Source organism: Herpailurus yagouaroundi, unplaced genomic scaffold, assembly GCF_014898765.1.
Source record: "Herpailurus yagouaroundi ecotype Mexico unplaced genomic scaffold, PumYag 77, whole genome shotgun sequence".
Lineage (NCBI taxonomy): Eukaryota > Metazoa > Chordata > Mammalia > Carnivora > Felidae > Herpailurus > Herpailurus yagouaroundi.
In genome coordinates this window covers 44,366,450-44,385,531 of record NW_024412388.1, presented here as the reverse complement: position 1 = coordinate 44,385,531, position 19,082 = coordinate 44,366,450, and the positions used below count along the sequence as shown (strand labels likewise).

Below are 19,082 nucleotides of genomic sequence, written 5' to 3'. Positions count from 1 at the left end.
TTTATGTTATGTATATTTTACCGCAATTTTTTTTAAACTAAAGAGAGGGAGGGAGTGAGAGAGTGGGTTTGTGTCTGGGTTTGAATCCTGGATCTGCCACTTACGAGCTGTGTGGCCTCGGAAAACTTAACTTAAATCTGTGCCTCAGTTTCCCCTTCTAAACTGGGGGATGAAATAGCATCTGCACCACAGGATTATCATGAGGATCAAATATATGTGTAAAACACTAAGAACGTGCCTGGAGGATAGTAAGTGCTCAATAAATGTTACCTATTAAAAAAAGAAATAAAACCATCTATCCTCAAATAAGTAAGCAAATGTTAGCTATAATTGTTGGTGGGTGTCCTCTTCTGGATCTGACCCTAACCAACCTCCTGATTCACCTCCCCCAGCACCCCCTGGTACCCTCCACACATTCAACTCAGCTTAGATGTTACTTCCTCCAGGAAGTCCTCCCTGATGCTCCCACCACCACCACCACCTCCAGTCTCCTTTCTTCCGCCACAGCCTGGACTTCCGCCATCATAGCACAGGTCACTCCATGGCACCCCATGTTATAATTACGGTGTCCTCCAGCTTCCCTACCGCATTGAAAATTCCTTGAGGGCTAGGCAGAGTCAATTTCATATTTGTACCTCCAACCCTGCAGGTCTGGTGCCCAGCACATGGCACTGCCCAGCAAAGGTTGGGGTTGCCTGGGCATGAGGGGAGTCTGGGGAGAGTAGAATGGGGTGAAGGGGTGGAAAGAGGAGGACCAAAGGGAAATTCTATGAGGCCTTTGTATTCTAGAGCAATCATGCTCATGAAACTCTCAGTTGTTAAGTACTGTTTGCACAGGAGAAATGACTGGTCACGTGAACTGAGGTCTGTGCTCCGGGAGGCCCAGGGGAGCCTCACCCGGTGCCCGCTGCCCCTCGGTACCTCCACGAAGAAGGCGGTGGCAGTGATCTTGTGCTTCTCGTCGCCTCTCTCCAGGAGCGGGATGAGCAGGTAGAGGATGCGGCAGAGCTCCTGGCAGGAGTAATGCACCATGGCCCTGGGGGTGAGGAGGGGCGAGCAGTCCTCTCAGGCTCTCCAGCCCCGGGGGCCTGCTGGGTGGGGTCTGGCCTGGCAATCTAAACTCTGGGCAAGTCAGGGGCACCTGGGGGCCTGTGTTCCCAGGATTTCCCACCCCGACAGGCTCTCAGAGGCCACCTGGTTTAACTGCTTTGTTTTACAGATGGGGAAACCGAGGCTCAGAGTGAGAAAGCTCGCCCAAGAGCACAGAGCATACAGCCCTTTGCATGATGCCTAGAACACAGGAGGTGCTCAATAAATGCAATTGTATCACGAGACCCCCGGGGACCGCACCATCCTGGGCACTCAGGGCGCAGGGTTAAAGAACAGACTGTAGGAGCCACATCACCAAAATCGAGGTACGCCTTCCCAACCTTATGCGAGGCTGGGTATGGTTGCAAGGGAAGAGCCTGGTCTGGATCAGGAGGTCATCTCCCAGCGTTGCCACTTCCTAGCTGTGTGACCTTTGGTGCATTAACTGTCCCTCTCTGCACCCTGGCATCCTGCTCTGCAAAATGTGCGTTGATAATCCCTGCCCACTGGTCAGCATAATGATCGCGAAAGCTAACCTGTGTTGAGCTCTTGCCATTACCAGGGGCTGTTCAAAGTACTCTATTCAACCCTCATCCCAAACCCTGGCGATGGGTCCTATTCCTATTTCCACACTACTGATGGGCACACTGAGACACAGAGAGGGGAAGGAACTTGCCCTGAGACACACAGCGGGGAGGGGATGAGCTGGGACTCAGACGCAGGCAGACCGACGCCAAGGCCCGACACTGAAATACTAGACCACCCCACCATTTCTGTATTAGCGTGGGCACCGAAGTCCCAAGACCGCGAGAAAAGGTGCTTTGTAAGTATGCTAAGTGCTCCACAACTGCCGGGCACTGTCATAGCCACAGCCTCCACGGACCGTGTGCCATTATTCATGTGTGTGGCATCCACCCGCCAAGATAGGCGATACCCCGCCATTCAGAAAACAGGTGATGGACCGAGGGAAGGGTCTGGCCCAGAGACAGACGCGAAGCCACGTGTGTGTGAAGATGCTGGGGTCTCTGCCTCCCTGCACCCCCTGCCCCAGGGAGCCCCAGCCTCACCTTGCCAGCAGGGACACTCCGCGGTGGTGGTTCTCGGCCTGCCCCATGAGCTCCCAGCCGCCCTGGTCCTCCAGAAAGGTGACCTCGTATGAGCAGCCCATCCTCAGCAGCAGGGTTTTCACCACTTTGACCACCCAGCTGCCAAGACAAGGGGGCTGAGATCTCCCGCCACCTGCTCCCACAGGCCGGGACTCCCTCCCAGCAGCTCCCATCTGGCCAGACTCGCATCTCTCGGCCATGCTGATTGTTAGATAGCGATAATTGGTGTCTCCAGACAAAGAGGCTTTTTAAAAATGATTGTTAGCTTTGAGAAAGAGAGTAAACAGAAGCAGAACTTCCTTCCTTTCAGAAATGCTGCTTTATCTTCCCGTTTCTCCTGAGCCTCTTCCCTAGAGGGAGAGGTGGGGGCCAGGCCTCCCCAGCTGAGCCCCCGGGGTCCTGCCTCACTCGTCCCCACTCCTTCACGCCCATGACCGGGCAGCGCCCTGCAGGACAGTCCTCTCTGCTCACTTGTACAGTCACCTGCGCTGGCCCCGAGTCCTTCACCCCCTCAGGGCACGTAAGGAGTGATTCGCCAACCTGGAGGCACTGAAGGACCCCTCCCCTGACCCGGACGCAGCGGCACGTCAGGCCTGGTCCGGCCTCTCCACGCTTCCACCGTTTCCTCCAACAGCCTCCAAATTTTAACAAAAATGCCGCTACCCTTCCTCCTTCCTCCCCACCCCCCTCCCAAAGATACAGCGCTAGGAGCCCCCAAGTGAGGTCTGTGCTGCTTTGCAAAAAGGGGGAGGCGACCCTAAGAGGAAGTCTGGGGATGGTGGCGCGGCTCCTTTGTCTCCCCGAAACACCCACTCCGGGAGCGTCACCTCCCTGGAAGGTTCTCAGCTTTTCCCAGCAAAGCGGAGCATGTGTTGCCCCTGACCCTACAGCGGGATGGGGGGGCCAACGACCCAACGCGGAGCTGCGTCCAAGTGCGGGGCTGCCGCAGGGCGCAGAAGTGGACATCACTACGCAGGGCGGGGGACGCTCCCCGGACAGCCTGGCTCAGGGAGGCCACGCTCTTCATCGCTAGACAGTCGAGAACTTCTCCGCCACGTGCTCCCCTTCCCTCCCCCACCCAGCGCCTCCTCTGCTTTCCTCTGATTCTGTTTGCCCCGGAGCCCGCCGGCTTTCTGAGTCAGGGGTGCCGGCCTCACGAGTGCTGGCGGAGTCAGCATGGGTGGCCCGGCCTTGGCACGTGGTGTCGCGCTGGGATGCGGTCCTGTTTGTCCTTCCAGCACACCTGTGGGGCAGGAAGACTGCCCCCATTTCGTAGGCAAGAACACCAGGCCGCCAAGAGGCTAAAGCAGTTTACCCAGTGGACACAGCCTAAATGATGGAACCAGCACTCAAATCCAAGGTGCTCTAACTTCAAGCCCCGCCACACAAGGGCTCGCCCTCCGCCCCTCAACGTGTACCCCTCTGAGCATTACACAACAGAAGCCAAAAAAGAATATACTGACAGGGGCACTTGGGTGGCTCAATAGGTTAAGCGTCCAACTCTTGATTTCCACTCAGGTCATGATCTCACGGTTCATGAGCTCGAGCCCAACGTGACAATGTGGAGCCTGCTTGGGATTCTCTCTCTCCCTCTCTCTCCCCGCCCCGCCCCTTCCTCTCTCTCTCTCTCTCTCTCTGCCCCTTGCTCACTTGCATCCTCTCTCTCTCAAAAAAAAAAAAAAAACAAAACTTTTTTTTAATGAACATTAAAAACAAAAAGACTGATAAACTCAACTACACACAAACGTAAACCTTCTGGATGGCAAACGACCATGAAATGTTGCAGGTTAAGTGACAAACTGGAACACGAGTGACAAAGACTTAACGTCCTCAGCACAGAAAACGCTCTCACCAGAAAAATCCCCAGCAGTCCCGTATAAAACGGGGCAAACACTGCTCACAGAACAGGAAACACAAACGGCATTTCACCTTCCACCTCATTCAAAATAACAGGGGCGCGAATGAAAATCACAGCGTTTTTTCCAACTTTCAGATCCGCAGAGACAAACGTGTCTGTTCCCTTGTGCCGGCAAAGCCGTGGGACAGTCATTCTCACACACGGCTGCACTCTGTGCCCTCTGGGGAGGGCGCTTCGGCAAACTGGGTGCCGCAGGGGGTGCTGCCGCGTTCCCCTTCATCACTCACGGCTCACCAGCACTTTCCACTGCGCATGCCTGTCCCAGCTCGAGATTTCGATGCAGGGACCCTTGGACACGCCCATTCTACTTTCAAGAATTCGTCCTACATGTACAGTCACGCCTAGAGACATACACACGAGCTCACTGCAGCACCATCTGTAAGTGTCAAGGGCTGCAAAGTACCTAAATCGAGAGGATCCTGGTTAAATAGACTATGGTACCTTGAAACTGCACTTACGGGGATATTATGCAGCTGTTAAAAATAATGAGGCAGCTCTACATGTATGATCTCCAAGATATAGTAGCTGCTCAAAGCAAAAATGTCTAACTGTAAAGTCCGCTACCGTTGGTATAAAAACAGAAATCTAAATGTGTGCTTATCTCTGCATAAACCAGCTGGGGAAGGGTATGAAAGAACCCGGTTTTTCTGGGGAGGGTCACTGGGTAAGGAGAGGAAAAGAGACTCACCTCCAACGTCTTTTGAGACTTTTACCCATGTGCGTATATTACCTACACCGGTTAATAATTAAAAATAAAACGGTGGGGGGCGGGTTCCTGGGGGCCTCAGTCGGTTAAGCGTCTGACTTCGGCTCAGGTCATGGTTTCACGGTTCATGAGTTCAAGTCCCGCATCGGGCTCTCTGCCGTCAGCCCAGAGCCTGCTTGGGATCCTCTGTCCCCCACTCGCTCCGCCCCTCCCCCACTTGCACGTGGGCTTGCTCTATCAAAAATAAACATTTGAAAAGGTACTCTATTAAAAAATAGAAAATAAAATGGTGGGCCGTGGATACAACTCTAATACAAACAATATCTCTAGAGAGCCCGGGGGAGAAACGAAATTGTGAGCTGATTGCTTGCCATTGTCCAGTGTCAGCCAGAGCCTGGCCCACACATCACAGCAGGTGCTCCCAAACAGTTGTTGAAGAAATGTACTGGCTCTCGTAAAAGTGTGCTTCTGTTTTCTCCTTTAGTCCCAAAGCTAATTTCTACTGATCGATCGCCCTGACGACGCTCAAAAGGACCCTCGCTGGGTGGCTCCCCCCCAGTGGACATACCGCACCGGTACGAAGACGGAGGGCTGGGCGTCCTTCTTGGCGTCCTTGCGCAAAGCCACGCGGCCAGGCAGGTTGAGGCCGATGTGGTAATGGACCTGAATGAGCAGGGCCAGGAGCAGCTGGGGGTAGACGCGCCTCACGAAGCCCACGCAGCTGCTGACCGACAGGAGCTCGCACAGCCCGCTGGCTGCCTGGGGGCGGAGGGGAGGCTGGCTGCAGGCTCCGGTAGGGGCCCGGGTCGCTTCGCTAGCAAGCTGGACGTGGACCTTTGCTCTTCTCGGGCTCGGATTGGGAGAGACCAGAGGCGCCTGGTGGCTCAGTTAAGCCTCCGACGCTGGGTTTCGGCTCAGGTCGTGATCTCACAGTTCCTGAGTTCTAGCCCCGCATGAGGCTCTGTGCTGACAGTGTGGAGCCTGCTTGGGATTGTCTCTCTCCCTCTCTCTCTCTCTCTGTCCCTCCCCTGCTTGCTCTGTCTCTCTCTCAAATTAATTATATTAAAAAAAAATTTTTTTTAATTGGGAGAGCCCAGCTCTCTACGCCCCCTACCGCACCCCAACTCCTGGCTGTCTGGGTGAGCCCTACACGAGAACAATAGCCTGCCTCCTTGATGTTGACACAACCCTGGAACAATCATGGTAGAGGGATCCTCTCCCACCTTTTGTCAGGTGGAGTCTTTTAAAAAATTTTTTTAATGTTTGTTTATCTTTGAGAGAGAGAGAGAGAGAGAGAGAGAGAGAGACATAACCCGAGAAGTATATGCGAGGCTCTGAGCTGTCAGCTCAGAGCCGGACTCGGGGCTCAAACTCATGAACCCTGAGATCATGACCTGAGCCGAAGTTAAGATGCTTAACCGCCTGAGCCCCGCCCAGGTGCCCCTGTCAGGCGGGGTCTTGATCCCGTTGTGAAGGTGGGGAGACAAACTCAGAAGGGAGAAGACACCCATGGTCACCCAGCCCTTGGGAGCAGGGCTGGGACTCAAGTCCCAGGTGTCTGGGACTCAGACACCAGGTACAGGATGCCCTGCCTCTTCCTCATTCATAACACAGGCACAGAGACCGTGAGGGGGCACCCATTGCCCCTTCAATTTGGCCCATTAAACCAGGCCACCGTCACTGGATCCCCTGGTGCCCAGCAACCAAGAGAAATTAACCCCAGCCTTGAGTGGGAGCCAGGGAGGCCCAGACCTGGACTCTGTCACTCCACGCCTACTGATCACCCCCCTGCCCCTTCCATCCATGACTCCCCACACCAGCCCTCCAAAGTCCCGGAAGCTTGGTTTTGTTGGTATTTGACCCACGATGCTCCCTGGGACCTGACGGGTGCTCACCTTCCAACTTCTCCACCTGCTATGCAGTCTGTCCTGGCCTGGGCCCGCCTCCCACTCGGCCCACTAAGGCCTCACTGGCAGGAGGAGAGTGCAGGGGCAGGGGGAGGTGACAGGCGGGGGTCACAAGATTGGATGGCTCATTCTGGTCCATCACTCCCTAGCCCTCTTTGGGCCTCAGATTCATTCATCCTCTGTAAACTGGGGTCTCTGGTCCTCTTCCCGCCAGCCCCACAGGCGATGGAGGGTGAATGAGGGGAGGGGTGGGAAAGAAGCCTTCTTTACGAAGAAATGGCCAAGATCCGTGCCCCCAGGCAGCCGGCCCAAGGGAAAAGCCTTGGATTGTGAAGTTGGCATGTTCCCAGGGAAACAAGTCACACAAGGAGGGCTGGGTGGGGACCACGAATGGCAGTTTGTACTTTACAGCTCGGGAAGCCCTTCCGCACACACTATTTCACTTTTCCGAACAGGTAAGATAGACAAGGCAGGAGCTATTACTGCCCATTTTACAGATCTAAATACCAAGGCTAGAGATGGTTATATAGTGAGGGAGCGGCAAGCTAAGCTAAGCTTTTGGGACTCAGAGCCTTTACATTTTTCAGTAGACCAAAGATAATGCTTGTATCCAAAGAACACGGTCAGCAGGATAAAGAGAAGTCTCTAGTGATGTGCTGCAGGGCTCTGCTCTTGGCTCAGTCTTGCTCAAATGGTTTGTCGACACCGTAAGATAACAATGAGTCCGCACTGTATCCGTGCTCGGACTACGCTTGAACAAAAAGCACAAACGGGTGACTCAAGGATACACTAACACACAACAGCTGAGAGAGGAAACGATGAGTGACCAAATCAGGGAAGGAGCGGGTGCCCATGCCTTATTCGTAGAACTCAGTGCTGGGGGAGAGGGGCAAAGGCACACGGTGGCAAAACGCAGGATTCAGAGCTAGGAGATCAGGGTCCGAGCCCTGGCCCCACCACTCACTAGCTCTGTGACCTTGGCTAAGACCTGGGATGTCACCGAGCAACACTGTCCTCCTCTGTTAAGGGGTAACATCACCCACCCCTCCACCCACCATGTCTTTGCTTCTCTCCACCAGCATGCCTTGTTCTCTGCTGAATCCCCAGAAATTATGTGTGCCCGGCACACAGTAGGTGCTCAATTACTGTTGTTGACTAAATGAATCAGTTCAACAATTTTTTTTTTTTTAATGTCTGCTATGTACCTGTATACGCTAGACATTAGGGATACCCCGGTGGGCAAAACAGGTTCAGGCACTGAATTCGTGCATCTCACAGATTACTCAAAGGACTCCACACACTATTGTCAAGTCACAACTGGGGTAAACTCTCCCAAGATAAAGTATGTGAAGCAAAGTATAAGATGCACGGATTTGATCATGTCAGGGAGATAAGGGCGGGCTTCCCTGAGGAGGTGATGCTTGACTTGAGAGCTGGGGGATGAGTAGGATTTAGGTTAGTGGAGAGAAGTTCAGGAGAGAGACAGCATGTGCAAAGGCCCTGTGACGGAGATTGCATAGTGTGTATGAACTTCTGACGAAGAACAACAAGGCTGGGCTTAAGTAAGAGGGACCACGGAGTGTGGTGAGGCTGGCAAAGGGTGCACGGCCTTAAGCACAGGTAGGGACACCGTGCTATTCTCAAGGGCGATGGGAAGGCATTGAGGGTATTGAGAAGAGCAGAGGTGCATTTTCAAAGATTTTTTGGCTGTGGTACAGATTGTAGGAGGAGCTGGAGTGGAAGCAGGGAAATGAGCAGGGGTATTGTCTAGCTGGCTAGGACCAAGGTGCCAATGATAGAAGCGGAGAGAAATCTATCCTCCCACCCAGTCACCTTCCTGCAGTCGCATTGCCTCCTGTGTTCTCAGGGCTGACCTCTGAGTCTGGCAGCCACCTTCTCAGCCACCATAGGGAGCAGACTTTATCATTTCCATTTACAGATGCAGAGACGGAGCCTCAAGGAGGTGAAGTGACTTCCTTAGGTCACAAAATACTAACTCAGCAAAGCCAGATCTCAGACTCAGGTCTGTGTGTCCCAGGTCATTTGGTCTCCTCCTCCCAGGCTGCTGCTGTCCCTGTAAGCAGCAGTACTGGGCCATCCAGTGGGTCGCAAACAAGAGCCCAGAGATGGACAAGTGTGCCCAAGGTGCACAACTAGTTCCTGGCAGAGCAGGGCCCTAGAAGCTGGGTGTGCTGAGCTCAGCTCGGCAGGCAGGGAAGAGGGAGGAGCCTAGGACCAGGCAGTCATGGGGTAGGCGAGGTGGGTCCTCACCGCTAAGGGCACGATCGAGGCCCGGCCCTTCTTGGTGAAGGGCTTCTCCTTCAGGCTCGTCAGGAGCAGATCCAGGAGGTCTCGGATATCACAGCTGGGCTTGCACAGTATTAGCTGCCTCCACATATCTGCGCCGTTGCTGGGAGGTCAGGGGTTGGGAGATGGTTAGTGGGGACCAGGGCACTAGCCCCACCCAGCCTCCCAGCAGTTTTGGGAAGAAGACAAGATGCCCTCGAAATGGCACCCATGGGTGAGTCAGCAAGGAATGGTCCAGAAAACACTCTCTAAGAGGCAGGGGGCTAACAATTATTGAAAACCCTATTTCCCATATCATATCAGGTGCTTTCTACACGACTTATTCAGCAAATATGGAGCACCTGCTATACGCCAGGCACTAAGCAAACCTCTGGGCATATAGCCGTGAACGAGATATTCAAGACATTCAAGGTCACTGAATTCTCAAATGACCCTCGAGGTGGGTTGTTATTCTCATCTTACAGATGGGAGTTGAGGCTCAGAGAGGTGAAATCACCAGTCCGAGACTACACAGCTAATGAGCTAGAGTCAGGAAGTGACCAGCCTTCAAAACCTGTGATCATTCCTCTATGCCAGGAGGGCTCCTTAGGACCTGGACCTTGCATTGGTCACACAATCTCAAGGAGTGCCTGCTCCTGTCCCCTAGAAGTCAGTACTCCAGGCAGGGGGGAGCATCTGGGCCAGCCTGTGAGCACTTCTGTCACGGGGAGCTGAAAGCACTGACCAGCCAGTGCACTAACGGGTTAACAGAACCCTTTCCCCCTTCTGCATGAGCATGTGAACCTTCCATTAACTTTCCAGCTCTGTTCCCCTGGAAACATGATAAAGATAGTATGTCAACTATGTTGCTAGGCAACATCGCTTATAGTAAAAATGACCCAATTGGTAAATTGCATCTGGGCTGGGAGGAACTATAAATTAACTCTAAGAACCGATGAGGACGCTGTAGCATTGAGCTTCCCGGGGTGCGGTGGCTCTTGGGACGGGGCTCGCCCCCCCGTGGGGACCCCAGAAGCCAAGTCTATAGAGCTTTTGTGAGAGACAGCGGTTCCCAGGAGGCCTGAGCCATCTAAGCCAGGGCAGCTCCTATACCTTTCACCTGAGAGGCCCAAGAGACCAGCTCTTAAGCTCCGAGTGGGGAATGTGAGGCCTCCAGGGCACAAGATGTAAGGAGACCCTCTCTCTGGGGCTCATGCAAGTGGAGGTGTGGCCCCTGAGAGCCAGGCCGCCTTCAATTTTGTCCCAGTGCTGTCTGGCCTGCTGCATGGGCTGCTGCAAGGACTCCTGGGAAGAGGAGCCCCTGTCATTGCTTTGTCCTATATCCTGAGTGACTCTGATGTCAGGTGTGCCCTCCCCCCCCCCCCCACCTCCGCCGGTCTTATGAGTCTGAAGGTTTAGTGATTCCAAGAAGAAACCCTCTGGGGTGGGGGTGGGGTGGCCAAAAAGGGTTAAATTCTTCTGGGTGGGAGGAGGGGGATGCATCACCCTGGCCCTCACCTTCCTAACTGATCTCCCTGGCCTCTGTGAATGGTACCAGCTGTCCCTACTAGACACACCTCGTCACACAGCCCTGCACAATTCTGCCCTCATGCTCAAACAACCATCTTAAGGCGTGGGTCCCACAACTTGCTGCCTTGTTCTGTTCATTCAGAAACGTGTGGGAGTGTTTCCTGGACTGGGAGGCTGGAGCAGTCAGTCTGGCCTCTCTGGCCACAGTCCCCTCTGCCCATCCGGCCCCTGGCAGCGTCCAGCCCTGGGCAGGCACTTAGCTCAGCTGGCTGCATTATTTGTCACAAGCAGCCATCTGGGGTGGGAACTCTGCAGGGAGTAGTTCCCCTTCCGCCTCTAGGGGAAAAAACTGAAGCCCAGCGCGGGCAAGTACACCACCCAAGACCACACAGCAGGTGGAGGCAGGGTCAGGACCAACACTCAAGCCTCCTTTCTACGGCACCCCTAGCGCTCTGGGCTCGGAGTTGGTCAAATCTGAGTTCAGGTCCTCATCCTGTTGCTTGCTCACTGGGTGCCGAGGACAAGAGACTTCCCCTTAGTTTGCCCATCTGTAGAATGGGGTTGTTGTACCAAGGAGAGAAGGTATTAGCGCCCTGCACGGACGTATCCAGTGCTTTGGAAATGCTGAATGGCTGTCAGAAGCACCACAGATCTTACGGAAAAGCGACCAGCTGGGAGGACAAGGGCCTTCTCTGGGTGGAAGGACAGGTTCCTAGCCCAGGATGGGGGCTGCTCCAACCCTCCGAGCAGTGGTGGGGGGAACCCCTCAGTCAGTACCTGTCCAGCGGGAGGGGACACGTGAGCAGGGCCACCACCACCTCGGTCATGAAGGAGCTGGCCAGGAGGGAGACGGGCAGCAGGGCCACCTCGCGGGCCCGTGGCTCCTGGATGTGGTTCAGCTGCATGTGGATGGCCTGCATGATTTCCGGGATCTGGGGCACACCCCGGGAGCGGCCGTGAGCAGGCGGGTGGCCGGTTGGAGAAGGCCCGAGGCAGGCATGGGGAGATCATGGAGATGAGAGAAGGCAGGAAGTGGGGGTGACAGGATAGAGTGGCAGGGGAGAGGAGAGAGAGAGAGAGGAGGGCCCCAGGAGAGAGAGGGGGAGAGAGGGGGGAGCGGCACGCCTGTTCCTTCCCTGGGAGACAGCCAGGGGTCCTCGCTGCCCTCCCCACCCCCACCGGATCAAGTGAGTTCTTTCTCACCTGCAAGTCGAGGCACCTAGAACTCACCACCACCACCACCCCTGCCCCGCCCTGGTGCCTTGGGGTTCCGGCACCCGCCATCCTGCCACTGCCAGATGGCCGGTCCCAAGGGATGAGCAGGCCCTGCGGGGTCTCCCTGCCCAGCCCCTGCCCGCAGGGGGCCTTACCACCTCCACCACCCTGTGGTGGTACCACTCCAGCACCGAGCTGATGGCGACCTCCGAGGCCAGCTGCATCATCTCCCCCAAGTCCTTCTCCCGGGCTTCTGAGCTGCCTTTCAAGCCTTCCAGGGCTGCTAACAGCAGGTCCTTCACCTGCTGGGGTCCCAGGAAGTCTCCAAATTCCTGAAACAGGCACAGAGGCACTGACACCCATGGACAGACCCCTAGCGACGCACGCAGAAGTCAGCAGGCAGGCCACGCATACTCCGTTCATCTGTGGGTGTCCAACCCTTTGGGGAGGAGCTACAAAAGAAGGGGCGACATGGCCCCTGCTCCCAGAAGAGGGGGTATGCTTCTGGGCACAGACCAGGGGAGGTCGGGGCACTCGGGGTGGGGCCCATGTGGTTGGGGAAGGCTTCCTTAAAGGGGACTTGAGCTTGGAAAGAGGGAAGGCGGGGAGCAGGCACTGGGGCAGGCTGTTCCCAGGAAGGCCCCGGGGCTGATGGGCAGCAGGCGGTCACCGCGATCACACGCAGAATATTCTGGCATGGGCAGACAGGGTTGTAGGGCCCCAGGAATCGCTTGTTGCTCTCATACAGCTCCTTCTTATTGGTCTCTTCCTTATCTCTGGCTCCTGCAAGAAGAAAGCCTGCTCCGTAAGGCCCGACCCCCCCCGCCCCACCCTTTTTCTTTAACTTTTTATTAAACATAGATGTAGGAAGTACACAAATCGTAGGTAACCAGCTTGGCCCATTGTTACGTAGTGAATATGTTCATGTAAGCCGGCACCCAGGCCAAGAAACAGAATGTGGTCAGCGCCCCAGAAGCACCTCTTGGCTCCCTTTCAGTCCTCTGTCCCCTCCCCTACCCGGGGTGACCACTGTCCTGGCTCCTAAACCCACAGGTTAGATGTCTTGGTGCCGTGTCACTTTCCACGGTGTGAAGACACCAGCATTTATTTCTCTCTCCTACTTCCGACGGACATTTGGGTCGTCTCCAGCGGTAGTGCTGCTCGAACATTCTGGTATGCCTAGTCCGTGCCTTTTGGGGAATGTCAGGCACACATTTGTTAGGTACGTAGCTAGGGGTGTACCTGCTGGGCCCTAGGGTGGATCTAGGCTCAGCTTCAGGGGATGCTGACAAATGGTGTTCCGGTGGGGACCAGACATGCGTCCATGGGCGGGGCACAAGGGCCCCCGTGGCTGCACATCCCATGAAGCGAGCTGCGCGTTTCCCGTTTGCTGTCCTGGTGCGTGTGTAGTGATACCTCTACACTACCCTGGCCTTCCCACACTCCCTTTTCTGCCTTTTTTCCCTTCAGTGCCCATCATCTGACTTTATGTATTACTTGTTTATTTGGTTGTCTCCTGACGACAAGAAGCTAAGTTCAATAGGGAGGATTATTTAACTTCGTTGCTGTATTTTTGGTGTCTAGAATAGACCTGGCATGTTTTTTGCTGAAGGAAACATATTTCAGGCTCGTTTCCTAAGGCCTTATTGTGGCCCAGCCTGGGTCCTACCTGGATCCCCCCCAGGGTATGCAAGACATAAACAGAAGAAAGGGCCGTCGAGGCAGAGGGACTATATGGACCAGATGTGTGGGTTGTCTGTAAAGGGAGGAAGCTTGACACCTGGAATCAGACAGACCCAGGTTCAAAGCCAAGCTTTGCTGCTGGCTACACTCAGTGGGCGTGGACAAACCACGTCACCCTTGAGAATCTAACAGTGCGGGTCTGGGGGTCACCAGAGAAAATACAAGATACCCAGTTAAATGTGATTTCAGATTGCCCGGTCACTCTGCCTCCAGAGCCAGGAAAGTTGAAACAACATGCCGAAGTCCCTTGGGCAAGGTCGGGACTGTGGAGAAAGGGAGGAGGCAGGTAACAGCGGAGACTCTGTGCCCCTAGGTTCAGTGCCAGCTGGGTGCCTGTGTCAGCTCATTTCATGTCACCGGCTCCCTAAAGCTGGATCCAGCATTGTTCTCCCACCTGCAGGTCTTAGCTACTCCAGACGCTAACGTGGGACCTGTTCTTTGTTCATTCGTTCAATAGAAGATTCACCGAGCACCCACCCCGTGCCCAGGCCCAGGGCCGGGCCTTCGGAATGCGGTGGTGAATTAAGACACAGCCTTGCCCGGCTCTCAGCACATGAGGGCTACCGTGCCCGGGCGGGCATATGGTGCGGTCGTAGGGCTGTGCAAATGGGAGTCACAAATTACACTTGGGCGCCTGGGTGGCTCGGTCGCTTGAGTGCCTGACTCTTGATTTCAGCTCAGGTCGTGATTTCAGAGCTGTGGGATGGAGCCCCGCATCGGGTTCTGCGCTGAGAGTGAGACCTGCTTAAGATTCTCTTTCTCTCCCTCTGCCCCTCCCCCACTCATTCATTTTCTCTCTCTCAAAAAATTTTTTCGTAAATAAAAATAATTGTTAAAAATGACACTGGAAGGCGAGGAGGGGCTCGGAGAGAAGGATTGCTTAAATCGAAATAGGTTTGTTTGTAGCCCTTCTCCTCTGGTTCTGTGGGGACTGAGACTTCCTACCAGCTTCTGCAGACCCCACTGGAGGCTCCAGCAGATTCCCAGGCTGAGCACCTGCCCAGAAGCCTCGCCTCAGAGGCACGCCAAAGGGCTTACGTTTTTGGAGCTCCAGGATAGTGTAGAGGATGATGATGCCGTCCAGAGCCTTCCGGCCAATCTCCTCATCAGGATCTCCAATGCGAAGGATGAGCCTCCCCAGCAGAAGCCCCAGTGCCGGAAACCCCGAGGACATCTGTTTGTGTCATAACTTTAGGGACTGGGTCTTAAAGGTTCAATAATACTATACAGTAAATAGTGACCAGAGCTGGATGGTCTGGCCCTGATAGCAGAGTCCTCTGAGGATGACAAGGGTCACCTGGCAATCTCTGGACAGATGCATGGGCTCCCTTGGAGCCAGGAAGATTCTCCCTATGAGTGTCCTCCCCTCCCAGGGGCCACTCACAAAGAAAGGCAGGGTCAGAAACATGTGGTTCAACACAGAGACGTTGCTGTTCACAGCCCGTGCTCGCTCATGGGTCTTCCCGGAGTTCATCCAGGGCCCCAGGGGCTGTGAGGACAAGGACGAGACTCAGAGCCACAGGTTGGAGGCCAGCCTCTCCTGCCTGGGTGGGCAGGTCGACCTTCACCTATCAGCAGGAAGCTTGCAGGGAGGGCATAAAGGCAACTGTCCACAGCCCTCCTCCTCCTCCTCCTCCTGGAGCATAGGGAGACACGGGGCCCAGGACTGGAAGACGAGAGGGAGGACGAAGGCCAGTGGGGAGAGAGATGAACGGTGGGGAGTCACGATAAAGAGAGAGACAGGGACGAGAGTAGAGAAGGCAAAGCGATAGGGGCAGCTAGAACAGGAACACGGGGGATAGGGAGAGAGTGACAGAGAAGGGGTTTGGAAAAGGGTCTGCACCAGCGACAGGGAGGCAGAACACTGGCACGAGATGACACCCAGAACTCAAACCCCTCCTTCTGGGCACAGCCTCCCCACCGCCCCCCAGCCAGGTCTCCTTTCCTCTCTGTCCTTCCTCTCCTCCCTGCCCCCACACCTCCAAGATGCTCTTCAGCCCAGCAGGAGTGGGGTCCTCGACAAAGAGGGCGTTGAGCAGTGTCTGCAGGGCATCCAGGGTCTGTCGGTAAAGTGTCTGTGGACAGGAGGAGGACCAAGCCACTAGGGGGTCTCTGGAGCAGACCCCGGCCCTGGCAACCCCTCCTGTGGGTGAGGGGTGGAGGGGCATTTGGACCCATGAGAGCCGCTTTCTGGTCCCACCTCTGAGACTAACTTGAGGTGCGATATGGGAGGAATTACTCCCCCCACCCCCGCATGGGTTATGATTTCCTTACCAACAAATCAATAATTATTAGCATGTACTCCTACCTTCAAGGAGGAAGCAGAGAACTCCCCACCATTACTGAGACTCTACCATGGGCCAAGTCAGTGCCCGGTGATTTGAACCACCATATCACTTTGTCCTCAAAGCGGTTTTCTCATTTTACAAATGACAAAACACTTGTCCAACGTCACACAACAAGGCAGTTTCAAGTCATGAGGAGCAAATGAGAGGCTGGGTAGGAAAATGGCACTAGGACAGTAGGAGCCAGGTAACCAGGAGGGCCAGCCTTTCTGCGCTACTCCTAGACCCACATAGATTTTCCAGGCTGCCCCTTCAGGGAGCCACCTCTCCCCAGGTTCCTCTTCCCTTGGCCGCGCCACAGTCCCAGGATTGTCCTAGGAAGGTGCAGGCATCACACATACACAAGGCTGAGTAGTGGGTTTGAGCCACTCTGGGAAGACCCTCTGTCCCCTGCCTCCTTTCCTTCTGCCAGCTCCTCACATTTGCCTCCCAGGTTGCCACTGTCCAGGCTTCCCCAGTCTGTGCACAGCCGGGTTACACCACAACCACCAGGCCAGCCTCACTTGCCCACTACCTCCTCCTTCCCTCCCATCTGCAGCCCATCCCTGTGCAGCACTGACCTCTGCTGGCTGAGCCTGGTACTGCAAGAGGGCTGCTTGCTCTCTACCCGGGCAGCAGGGATTCCCCACCTCTCCTTTGGGTCTTCTCTCAGTGCCCCACCTCCCAGGACCCAGAGCCCTCATGCTGCCAGCGAGGCCTGGTCTGCAACACTTACCACTGTTGCTAGTTTGCATTTATGTATGTGCTTCTTTGACAAGGTCCATCCCCCCCCGGGGCCCCCCCCGCCCCCCTGTACTGCGTCCCCCACCCCGTGGTACTTTGGGAGTGGGCATTGTTCGTATTTGCTGAATGAAAGGCTAAATGGGCTGCCTCCCTCTGGGCTAACACTCCTCCCCCTGAACCCCACCCACTGACCCTATCGCCTACCCTAAGGGTCACCTCCACCCACTCCTCCTGGGACAACCCTGCCGAGGTTGGAAGACGCTCACACGAGCCCCCCTCGAGGTTCTCTACTTCTCTAGACCTCACCCCAGCTCACCCCGTCCTCAGCCCCCCTCCTCCCGATTGTGGCCACCTCCTCTGGCCATGGCAACACATGCTCACATCCCCCTCGTAGGGCAGGGCCCGGAAGTGGACAGAGCGCTCCCGGTGAGCGATCCCTTATTCACCAAACAGTTATCAAGGGCCTGCTCGGGCCAGGAGAGGTGAGGTACACTGCCCAAGGTCAGGCAGCTTCAGTAGGAGTGTGAAGAGTCCTATCTGCCTTCTGGAATGCCCTTTCTCTCCCCGCTGGGAGTTCCGAAATGCGCCTCGCTGGAAGGAAACTGATAGCCCGGAGGGCTCACCTGTATGGCCTCCGCCTTGGCCTTGTCCTTCTCCTGCATGGCCTGCACAGAGGGCAGGGAGAACACACTCTTCACGCATGTGCCCACCAGCTCTGACCTTTCTCGCACACCCAGCACGGGCTGGGTGTGACTGGGGGGTGGGGGAGAGACAGAAAACCAGGGCGCGGAGTGAGGGAGGGGCCCCTGGGCGGGAGACCGGAAGCTAAGGCTGCAGGGCTGGGAGGAGGGCGCCTAGCTGGGGGCTTGGGCCTGGCCTGAGCACGGTGAGGTGGGGAGGAGGGAAAGGGGAGGGCCTCGGGGAGGCGGGAGGGAAGGTCACAGGACCGGGCGGGCACCAAGGACAGGCCTCGGGAGAGACGGACGGAGCCCAGAGAAGTGAGGAAAGGGCTGGGGGTCGGGGAGAGGGCTGTGGACACCTCAGCTGGGTCAGCGTCTCCATGGCCCGCCAGCGGACGGTGCTCGAGAGGGAATCCAGTGGCTCCTCCTGGATCTGCCTCTGGACAGGAGACCACAGAGGGGCCAATGAGGGGGGCAAGGCCACTGCAGGCCCCCAGGACCGAGGCCACCACTCCTCCCGGGGCTCAGGCCGCAGGAGCCCCTGAGCCTAGACAGAACTCCCCACCTCCATGCCGCACAGGGCCTCCGGCAGGGAGAGCCAGCTCATTGCTCAAACCCTGTCCTGAGCTCTCAGGTCAAGGCCACCAAAAACACCCCGCACCCTAACCAGCCACACCTCACGCGTGGCGCTCAGCAGGTCAGCAAGAACTGCTTTGGCAGCCTTGTGGTAAGGAGGTATATTTGGGCCGCCGACCGGCCCAAAGCAAAAAATACCATGAATGGCTCTTGGGGGTTGGGGGGATCGAGGTGGATTCCTTTAAAAACGTCCTAATGACTCCTCACTTTGGATCTAGCATCTGCACACAGTAGGTGCTCAATTAACGTTAGTTAAATGAAGTTATCAAGGGCGAGGATTTTATGTAAAGGACCCAAAGCTAAACATGATTTCGGGGACTTCAGTGGCCTAAACCAGTCTGGTGGACAACTGAGAAGGGACTGTATTTAGCAAGATGATAAGAAGCTCTTGGAAGTTTCCCACCAGGAGGAATTTCTGGGGAAAGAATGTATTAAATAATAATGACTGCCCCAGGCACCCGAGGCTCTCCAGGGAACTCACCACTGGTTGTGTCCTCACCACAAACAAGCCAGTGAGGCAGGCATTACCACAGGTACTTATGAGGTGAGAAGGCTCACAGGGCTCAGAGAAGAGAAATGGCCCATCAAGCTCCTCAGGGTGGCGGAGGGCAGTTAGAGGTGGACTGAGGCTCGAGGCCAAGCGTCCTGCCTCCTCCACTGTCCTCCTCCCACCTCAAGCCGTGTCTCATCAGTGGGTAGACGGGGACGTCCACCTCCTCCCCACCCAGCTCTCCAGACCCGCACGAGGTTCCCACACCATCATCTGCTTCATCAAGGTCCTCTTCTCTACGTCCACTTCGAGCGCATCCTGGCTCTCCTGGAGGGTGATGACATTCTCCACCTCGGAGGCAGCAGAGGGCAAAGCCACAGGGTGAGAGGCACGCTGACCCCTGCCCTCAGGGACCACTGTGCACTCCCACCAGCCACCGCCACCCCAGCCCCAGCCCCCAGCCCCTAAGCACGGGCTCCAGAGGAATGAGAAATCACGGTGGGGGTGCAGATTTGAGAAGACCATGAGAGTGAGGACTAGGGGGTTGGATAATCCCTGAAGGGCAGCATTTGGAGGAGAACCAGAATTCAGTGCAAAGCACTCCCCCTGTCCAGTCAACTGAGGGAGAAGAGGCAGGAGTTGATGGAACAGAAGAGGTGCGGAGACCTTCCGGCTGAAATCCCACGATTATTAAAACCTTTTAAGGGC

At 55.7% G+C, this 19,082-nt stretch overlaps 1 protein-coding gene across 2 annotated transcripts in view; it reads right to left on the bottom strand.

Moving 5' to 3' along the window:
* MROH7 (maestro heat like repeat family member 7) overlaps window positions 1-19,082 on the bottom strand; it is a 59,010-nt gene that overhangs the window by 11,849 nt on the left and 28,079 nt on the right. The window contains exons 5-17 of one of the 2 annotated variants that reach the window (XM_040470358.1): window positions 18,642-18,725; window positions 17,608-17,687; window positions 17,192-17,321; window positions 15,480-15,575; window positions 14,885-14,989; window positions 14,539-14,674; window positions 12,428-12,540; window positions 11,913-12,089; window positions 11,320-11,474; window positions 8,998-9,136; window positions 5,388-5,578; window positions 2,157-2,294; window positions 922-1,036 (exon numbers count right to left, since the gene is read on the bottom strand). In XM_040470358.1, coding sequence (XP_040326292.1) covers window positions 922-1,036; window positions 2,157-2,294; window positions 5,388-5,578; window positions 8,998-9,136; window positions 11,320-11,474; window positions 11,913-12,089; window positions 12,428-12,540; window positions 14,539-14,674; window positions 14,885-14,989; window positions 15,480-15,575; window positions 17,192-17,321; window positions 17,608-17,687; window positions 18,642-18,725 — 1,659 coding nt within the window. The remainder of the gene's footprint in view (window positions 1-921; window positions 1,037-2,156; window positions 2,295-5,387; window positions 5,579-8,997; window positions 9,137-11,319; window positions 11,475-11,912; window positions 12,090-12,427; window positions 12,541-14,538; window positions 14,675-14,884; window positions 14,990-15,479; window positions 15,576-17,191; window positions 17,322-17,607; window positions 17,688-18,641; window positions 18,726-19,082) is intronic. The other variant, XM_040470359.1, reaches the window with a different exon arrangement.